The 9,546-nt window shown below is 46.9% G+C and overlaps 1 protein-coding gene and 2 pseudogenes across 3 annotated transcripts in view; all 3 read left to right on the top strand.

Moving 5' to 3' along the window:
• Positions 1 to 1,836: 1,836 nt before the first annotated feature.
• Positions 1,837 to 9,546, top strand: part of CGAS (cyclic GMP-AMP synthase) — a 33,302-nt gene continuing 25,592 nt past the window's right edge. For both annotated transcript variants that reach the window (XM_008994663.5, XM_008994662.6), the window contains exon 1: positions 1,837 to 2,629. In XM_008994663.5, the coding sequence (XP_008992911.3) occupies positions 1,961 to 2,629 (669 nt within the window). In that variant the 5' untranslated portion in view covers positions 1,837 to 1,960. The remainder of the gene's footprint in view (positions 2,630 to 9,546) is intronic.
• Positions 4,112 to 5,076, top strand: LOC100414969 (N-alpha-acetyltransferase 50-like; annotated as a pseudogene).
• Positions 6,413 to 8,756, top strand: LOC100414621 (adaptin ear-binding coat-associated protein 2-like; annotated as a pseudogene). The gene is made up of 2 exons (XR_008480714.2): positions 6,413 to 8,435; positions 8,500 to 8,756. The product of XR_008480714.2 is annotated as an adaptin ear-binding coat-associated protein 2-like (transcript).

Below are 9,546 nucleotides of genomic sequence, written 5' to 3'. Positions count from 1 at the left end.
AGCTCCGTCTCAAAGAAAAAGAAAAAGAAATTCCATTTGACCCAGCAATCCCATTACTAGGTATATATCCAAAGGATTATAAATCGTTTTACTATAAAGACATATGCACATGAATGTTCATTGCAGCACTGTTTACAATAGCAAAGAACCAAACCAACCCAAATGCCCATCGATGATAGACTGGACAGGGAAAATGGGGCACATATACACCATGGAATACTATGCAGCCATCAAAAATGATGAGTTCGTGTCCTTTGTCAGGACGTGGATGAACCTGGAAACCATCATTCTCAGCAAACTGACCCAAGAACAGAAAATCAAACACAGCATGTTCTCACTCATAGGTGGGTACTGAACAATGAGAATACATGGACACAGGGAGGGGAGCATCACACACGGGTCTGTTGGGAGGAAGCAGGGGAGGGACAGCACGAGGTGGGGAGTTGGGGTGAGATAGCATGGGGAGAAATTCCAGATATAGGCGATGGGGAGGAAGGCAGCAAATCACACTGCCACGTGTGTATCTATGCAACAATCTTGCATGTTCTTCACATGTACCCCAAAACCTATAATGCAATAAAAAAAAAAGAGCAAAATTCCATCTCCAAAGAAAGAAAGAAGAAAGAAAAAGTTTCCGTGGCAGGGCACAGTGGGTCATGCCACAATCCCAACACTTTCAAGGGCAGAGGCAGGAGGATCTCTTAAGCCTATTAGTTCAAGACCAGCCTGACCAACACAGTGAGACCTCCCCATCTATATAAAAAATTAACAACAACAACAAAAAGCTGGGCATGGTGTGGGCACCTGTAGTCCCAGATACTCCGGATGCTGAGGTGAGAGGATCACTTAGCCCTGGTAACGGATGTTGCAGTGAGCAGAGATCGCACCACCCTGACTCAAAACAAAATTAAACAAAACAATTTTTGAGAGAGAAAACTGTCAATTTTTTTTCTTTTTTTGAAGGAGTCTCCTTCTGTTGCCCAGGCAGGAGTGCAGTGACATGATCTTGGCTCACTGCAACCTCCGCCGCCTGGGTTCAAGCAATTATCTGTCTCAGCCTCCCAAGTAGCTGGGACTACAGGCATATGCCACCATGCCCAGCTAATGTTTGTATATTTAGTAGAGATGGGGGTTTCACCATCTTGGTCAGGCTGGTCTCGAACTCTTGACCTCAGGTGATCCACCCACCTCAGGTTCCCAAAGTGCTGTGATTACAGGTGTGAGGTACTGTGCTCAGTCTCTGTCAACTTTTTGTTTCATTTATTCTGTTTTTGAGTCAGTCTCTCTCTGTCCCCCAGGTTGGAGTGCAGTGGTGTGATCTCAGCTCACTGCAACCTTCGCCTCCTGGGTTCAAGTGATTCTCCAGCCTCAGCCTCCTGAGTAGCTGGAATTACAGGCGTGTCCCACCATACCTGGATAATCTTTGTATTTTTAGTAGAGACCGGGTTTTGCCTTGTTGGCCAGGCTCATGTAGAACTCTTGACCTCAGGTGATCCACCCACCTCAGCCACCCAGATTGGTGGGATTACAGGTGTGAGCCACCGTGCACCGCCAACTTTTTAAAATTAAAATATTGTATTATTATCGTTGTCATTATTATTATTATTACAAGAGACACAAGGCCTTGCTAGTTTGCCCATGCTGGTCTCAAACTGCTGAGCTTAAGGGACCCGCCGGCCTTGGCCTACCATATGCTGAGGTTACAGGCGTGAGTCACCGAGCCGGGCCCTACCTCATCTTCTGAAGGCAGGGGCACCGACTGCCCTGGAGGGTGAGAAACTTCCAGGACTTTCTGGCCGCGGCCAACCCCTTCGCGGCATGGGCGTGGCTCCCAGCGATTTAGCAGCCTGGGGTTCCTTCCCGACAGTAGTGTTTCGTTTCCTACCGCTACTGTGGACTCTTCCTCTCGCGGCCTTTTCCTGAAATTGATTCTTCTTTCGGTGTACAGAAAGCGCCAGCCATGCAGCCTCGACGCGGAAAGGCCACGCGGAGAGCTTCCCAGGCCCGAGCCACCGCTCCCGAGGCTTCTGCGCCAAGCGCCAGGGGCGCCCGGACGGACCCAAACCAGTCTCTGGCTGCTCCGGAGGCCGCCCGGCCCCACGCGGGAAAGTTCGGCCCCGCCAGGGGGTCGGGATCCAGGCAGAAGAAGAACGCCCAGGACACCCAGGAAAGGCCGCCAGCCCGTGAGCTGGGGGCCCGCCCCAAGAAGGTCCCTCAGCGCGCCGAGGACGCGCGGCTCTCGGAAGCCATCAGCGCCTCTGGGGCGGAGGCGGGAGAGCCTCCCGAGGCTCCCGAGCCGGCTTTTTCCAGAGCTGGTTCTCGCCGCCCGACGGGTGCGCGCTGCTCTGCGGAGCCCAGACCCCCGCCCGGGCCCCGGGACTTGCCCAGCCCCGGCCTGCCGGTCTCCGGCCCCATCCTCGGCCGAAGGGAGTCGGCGCCGCGGACCAGGAAGCTCCGGGCGGTTTTAGAGAAGTTAAGGCTAAGTCGCGACGATGTCTCCAACGCGGCCAAGGTGGTGAACAGCGTTGTGGACCACCTGCTGGGCAGACTGCAGCAGTGCGAGTCCGAGTTCAAAGGCAAGTTCAAAGTGGAGTCGCTGCACACCGGGAGCTACTATGAGCGCGTGAAGGTGAGCTGCGCGGCGCCCGCCCGCCGAGCCTTGCTCCTCTGCCTCCCCGCAGTCTGCAGTCCCTACCTCCCCCAGGTCTCGCCCCTCACTTCCCGTCCGAAGTAACTTGGACTCTTGCATGTGTTTCGGTAGCCTGTTCTAAGTAAAACGACAAAACGTTTGTTTATTCATCTACACATGCAACGAGCAGATAACTAACCGGCACTGATTGCTGGCTAATTTCAAGACACAGCTACAGGGGGAATTCAAGTGTGTGAGTTCATTCATGCAAGCCGACATGTATCGAGTTTCCGTAACAGGGCTGTTTAGTAGTGTGGACCTGAGGTCCCAAGTCAAGTATTCAGTTGAGCAATTTGAAGTGGTCTGTGAAAAATTCCAAGTAGACATTTTCCTATGAGGAATAGGAAAGAGTACATAGGAATGGAGTACATAGAAAACATCGTTTCTCTCCCCACTTCCTCTCCTGCTATTTTGTTTCTCCGGTTTCTTTTGCAGAAATCATGGGAAGCACACAGTGTAATGTTAAACAAACATGAATATTCCCTACAGATACTACTAACAAGTATGCTTTCGAGACACACATTCCGTATAGTTGCTTCGAAGTGTGTATTACACAGCTCCATTTGTTTGTGGGGATTGAGTCATCGAAATAGTAATTCCTGTGAAAATTGAAAGTTTGGAAGCAGGTTTCTGACTGGAGCGTGTTTCCTGCCCAGCAGCAGATTTCCTCCCTCCCTCCCTCTCCCTTTTTCTCTCTCTCCCTCTTTCCCTCCCTTCCTCTTTCTCGCTTTCTCTCCGTGTCTCTCTCCCTTTCCTTTCTCTCTTTTTGCCCAGGCTGTAGTACAGTGACAGCATCTCGAGTTCACTGCAACCTCCGCCTCCCGAGTCCAAGCAATTCTCCCTCAGCCTCCAAAGTAGGTGGGGTTACAAGCGCCTGTCAGCACCTGCGGCTAATTTCTGTATTTTTAGTAGAGACGGGGTTTCACCATGTTGACCAGGTTGGTCTTGAACTCTGACCTCAGATGATCCGCTCCACTTGGCCTCCCCAAGTGCTGGAATTACAGGCGTGAGCCACCGTGCCAGGTCCAGACTGTGTCTTCAGCATGATTCTTTTTAACTAACAAATTTATTTTTTAGCATCAGCTAGGTCTTTGAGCATGATTCTTATTACGTGTCAATTCAGTTCGATTCCTGTGTATGGAGGGTCCAAAGGAAAAAGAAAGTTACTGGCGGCGGCGGGTCTGGCTGGCGGCAGCGGCGGGAGGGAGCTGACAGACCGGAGTGCCCTTGTGGAAAAGCCGCCGGACCAGCGCGGTGGCTGGAGACACGCCCGCCCCCACCAGAGACTCAGGCCCTCGCTCGACTCGGCCTTCCACGCTCGCTCAGCTCCGGGCCCGGGCTAGGAGGCCGGCTTGCGGGGTTGAGTGGTCCAAGCTGAGGGCGCGGAGACCTGAGGGCGGCGATGACGACGACCGCGTTGACATCGGTGGTAACGACGGCCTCAGCAGGCGGGAAATATGAAAGGTAGCCGGATCGAGCTGGGAGATGTGACACCACACAATATTAAACAGTTGAAAAGATTGAATTAGGTCATCTTTCCAGTCAACTACAATAACAAGTTCTGCAAGGATGTGCTGGAGGTAGCAAAACCCTGTCTGTTTCAATGATATTGCTGTAGGTGTGGTATGCTGTAGAGGAGATCATTCACAGAATCAGAAGAGACTTTACATCATGACACTAGGATGTCTGGCACCTTACCAAAGACTAGGAATAGGAACTAACCTCCGCCTCCCGGGTCCAAACAATTCTCCCTCAGCCTCCAAAGTAGCCACTTACTTTGACAGGCAATTACAAGCGCCTGTCAGCATGGGGGTCTAATTTTTGTTTTTTTGTTTTATAAGATGGGGTTTCACCATGATGGCCAGGCTGGTCTTGAACTCCTGACCTCAGGTGATCCACCTACCTCGGCCTCCCAAAGTGCTAGGATTACAGGTGTGAGCCACCGCGACCAGCAATTTTTGTGTTTTTAGTAGAGACGGGGTTTCACCATGTTGGCCAGGCTGGTCTTGAACTCTGACCTCAGGTGATCAAGGATACCCCCTTGGCCTCCCCAAGTGCTGGAATTACAGGCATTAAATCATGTCTTAAATGTCTGTGAAAAAGATGGTACTTTTGACAACATCTATCTGCGCATCTAGATAAGCAACAAGTCAGCAATTGACTTCTACAGGAAGTGTGGCTTTGAGATTATCAAGACAAGGAAGAACTACTCTAAGAGGATAGAGCCCGCAGATGCCCATGTGCTGCAGAAAAACCTCAGTCCCTTCTGGTCAGAATGCAGATGTGCAAAAGACAGACAACTGAACAAATTACCAATGAACTTTCTTGCACTTGCTTGTCATCAAATAAAAGAGAGACCCATTGATTCCCACATTTTCTTTTAAACCTTTTCTCCCTCCTTGTTCTTGTTTTTCCTTCTTCCTTTTGTTTTCTCTAAGAGTTTTAATACTTTCAAGGACTTTATAAAAAAATCATGTTTGGATCGTTTTCTCTTATTTTTGTGAGGTGGTTTGAAGGAAGGAAAACATAGATCTGTTTAATTTTGCAGTTAAAGTTAGACGGTCCTAAAAATTTAGTTGTCATATAATTTCAAATTTAATGTCCTGCTTTCACATTGAAGGGCAGAGCCCACAAAATACTGTATATTTCAAAAGATAAAAAGAAGCAGCAGCAATATCTTATTCTCTAATTCATAGACAAGTTGAGTGTGTTTGTGGTACTTTGGGTTTTTAAAGACTTTGTGGAATACTAATCCCTAGGCATTGCCTTCACTCCACCTTTAGTCCTTCTGAGCACTCTCGGCAGTCCAAACATGGTTACCCTTGTGAGAAATACTAAGCTTCTTTTGATTATTAAGCAACTATTTCTTCTCTTCTTGCTGGTGGGCGGGGCAGTTTGGTTTAGGTGGTGTTATACTTTTGTCTAATTATTGAGTTAAACTGCTTTTTTTGCTAATGAGTGGGCTGGTTGTTAGCAGGTTTGTTTTTCCTGCTGTTGATTGTTACTGATTGTTACTAGAGGCATTAACTTTTAGAATATGGGCTGGTGAGATTAATTTTTTTAAATATCCCAGCTAGAGATACAGCCTTTGACCTAAAGAGGTTTGTTGTGATTTAATTTTTCCCCTGTTCCTTTTTATTCAGTAAACCCAAAAATACTCTAACCTTAAAAATTGAGTTGATGTCCTTATAGGTCACTACCCCTAAATAAACCTGAAGCAGGTGTTTTCTCTTGAACATATTTTAAAATACCTAAAAGGAAGCTTAGATGGACTGTGACATAATAAATGCAATTAATGTCATCCAGTGCCAGTTGTTAAAAGTGTGACCACTGAGCATTTGATTTTACAGGAAAAAATATCTAGACAGTATTTTTGAGCATAACATAGCTGTGCTATTGCATATCTGTTGGAGAACATCCCAGATTTGCTTACACTCTGATGCCTATGATATTGAGTTTAAGGATTTGGGGTAGGGATAATTGTTAAACGTATTGCTTCTATTCTTGGAAAAGCAGAAGTGTAAAGTGTTAATAATACAAATGGCACTGTGACCTCCTCCACTGAGAGGATTAGTATGCCAGATCATTTCCTGGCACATAGGGAGTGGCTTTGACAGGTTGATAACTTTGTAAGATGGGAGACATCCGAAATATTTATGTTTTCCTCTTGTAGTCCCATATCCAATAGTTAGACATTTTCTCGGACTTTAAAATCATGCACAGGGCTTGAGCTTTCTGTCATTTGACTTTAAAAGGAAGTTTCATTCATAGTATATATCCTCTTATGTAAAATTTTGGCATAAAAGTCTCATCTCCAAATATGTTAAATGACAAAATTATTTTATAAAATGTTTACACACACTTTATAAAGTTTTTGAGAATGTGAAAGTACAAAGTGCAGTAGACTTTGACAGTCTTAAGTGCCAAGAATAATACAGAAAAAGAAGACAGTTGATGAATGAGTTTATAGGGTTCTAATCTTAAGATGGTAAAAATGTAGAAAGACCTTGCTGGTTTTGGGGGGTTGTTCGTTTCTTAAACAATCCGTATCTAAGCTTAGAAGAAAAGTTTATAGCATTAAGCACCTTTATCTTCATGGATAAGCTTCGTCTTGCTCTTGCCAAGAGAAGAGTGCTTGAGTTACAGAAGGTGTAATTAGTTTGAAGAATACAGCAGCCTTTTTGTAAATTTCCCAGATATAAAAATGGACTTTGATACATAAATGGTTTTCTGAGATGATACTGCCTCTATTTTTATAACTATTTCACCTGGACTATCTAATCAGTCCTGTGAATATGTCCCTAAATGTGGTTATTGAAAACCGAATAGCTGCCTCATGACACATATATGTTATTTTAGAAGGAAAAAATATTAAATTTTGAATTGAGTGCGTAGGCTCCCTATCAATACAGAGAGTTTCTTTTTCCATGCTAGTCAGTGGCTTAACCTAAATTGTAAATGTTTATAAAAGGTTAATTGTCCCACATCAAACTTATATTAAATAATTTCATCCACTATGGATGAGGAGGAAAAGAATGTGGAAGAGGTAAAAAGCTGGGTACAACTTCATATGCCTATGAGTCAGTAAAGATTGAACTAATGTCCCATGTTGAGCTGGTTATTTTGATATATGATAATAATTATCTTTGAGGTAGAGCAATTCTGTTTACTCAAAAATCACAGGATATAGCCATCATATTTTTTGGTACAAATAGTTTTTACTGTGGGGCAAATAGGTTAAAATTACACTTTATGGTAGTTGCATTTAGGTTTCAAAGCAAAGAATCTGTAGAGAAATCTATGCATACATATATAGTTTGTCCAGGTTAATTTTCATTTGGGAGAAGTTTTGAAATATCTCTAAAGCAGTTTACTCGTCAATTGAAAAGTCCTCCAAAAAGAGAACTATTGGGAAATCATGGTGTGTGGTGGTGGAAAGGAAATGCTCCCTCAGTTTTTCGAAGGGAATAACTTTAAAAAACAAACAAAAAAACTTAAATGGCTAAGTTTACTTGGTGCAGTTAAGAATTAAACTTGTCAGGAAGGAGCCAGAAGTCTCATGGGCTCCAGGCGTCGGGATGACAGAGAGCGGGTATGAGTCGGTGCTCTGTGTCAAGCCTGACGTCCACGTCTACCGCATTCCCAACCATGGCTACAGGGCCCCGAGTGGCAGCTGGACCAGCCATCATGGAGTGGCCGGCTGAGGATCACTGCAAAGCGGCAGATGGCCTGCATCAAGCTGGGGGACAGGTCTCAGGGGAGCTCTTTGCTGCGGCCCCAGTGGATCAGCTTCCTGGCACAGCTGTGGAGAGCATGAGGGATCCCAGCAAGTACGTCGTGACCCACATTGAAGGTGGAGACCGGTGACGGACGTTTATTGGAATTGGCCTTGGGGACTGAGGTGATGCCTTTGACTTCAATGTTGCATTGCAGGATCATTTCAAGTGGGTGAAACAGCAGTGTGAATTTGCAAAAAAAGCCCAGAACCCAGACCAAGGCCCCAAATTGGACCTGGGCTTCGAGGAGGGCCAGACCATCAGGCTCAACAGCGCAAACATGAAGAAGGAGGAAGGAGCGGCCGGGAATCCCTGAGCCCGTCCTGCCAGCACGGGAGGGTTGTGCTTGCTTCCCCCTCCCCCAGGGGGCAAAACTTTCACCCTCATCCCTCCCCCCAGGGAACAGTTGTCAGTCGGGGGAATCCCTTGTCCAACCAGCAGTTGCTCCCAGTTCAGGAGGAGGTGCTTCTGTACCCTGGCCACAGCCCAAGCCTGCCACCACTGACATCTGGGGAGACTTTACCAAATCTACAGGATCAGCTCCCAGCCAGACCCAACCAGGCTGGGTCCAGTTCTGACCTGAGCACAGTTTTTCCTTATGTGAATTCTGGGAAGGAGCTCCCTCATCTGGGTCAAAGGAAGGAGATCGAAGCATGCCTCCGCTGGCCTGTGTTTGGAGCATGAATCTCTCCTCTCTCCTTGCCTGGCTCTGTTGACAAACTGGGCATGTTTGGCAGTAAACTGGCATCTTGTCACACTATTTCCTGGGATTCAAATATGCAACCAGTACACAGGAGAAGAAAAGCTCCAGGATCCCGTCTGTCTTCCCGTCTGTCCTCTTGACAGGAGAGAGACTTTCTTCTATCACAATGAGGCATATTAAACACAAGCTCCCAGAGCAAAAGAATGGGTTGAGTTTGCTGCCTGGATTCAGATCAGCCCTTCTGAGAGTCTGCAGGTGTCATGTGATCACTGTTCAGCTGGGGGCCTTCTTTTTTTTTTTTTTGAGCCAGAGTTTCGCTCTTGTTACCCAGGCTGGAGTGCAATGGCGCAATCTCAGCTCACCGCAACCTCCGCCTCCTGGGTTCAGGCAATTCCCCTGCCTCTGCCTCCTGAGTAGCTGGGATTACAGGCACACGCCACCATGCCCAGCTAATTTTTTGTATTTTTTTAGTAGAGACGGGGTTTCACCATGTTGACCAGGATGGTCTCCATCTCTTGACCTCGTGATCCACCCGCCTTGGCCTCCCAAAGTGCTGGGATTACAGGCTTGAGCCACCGCGCCCGGCCAGCTGGGGGCCTTCTTTACCCACACTGGCTATAGCCACTTCAGTCCATCTGCCCTCCAGAGGAGGGTTTCCTTCCTGATTTTTAACAGGTTTAGAGGCTATAGCTTGAACTTACAATCAGGAGGGAAATTGGAAGGATTAAGCAGCTTTTAAAAATGTTTAAGTGTTTTGCTTTGCTAATGTGCTGATCCGCACTAACTCATCTTTGCCAAAAGAACTGCTTCTTGAGTGTGCCCCAATGTGGTCTCTGAAGGCATTCCTCACTGTCTTCAGGCAGCAGTGCTCATCTCTG

Source organism: Callithrix jacchus, chromosome 4 (assembly GCF_049354715.1).
Source record: "Callithrix jacchus isolate 240 chromosome 4, calJac240_pri, whole genome shotgun sequence".
In the NCBI taxonomy this organism is placed as follows: domain Eukaryota; kingdom Metazoa; phylum Chordata; class Mammalia; order Primates; family Cebidae; genus Callithrix; species Callithrix jacchus.
Note: the sequence above shows the minus strand (reverse complement) of the source record. Positions and strands in the feature narration are given on the sequence as shown.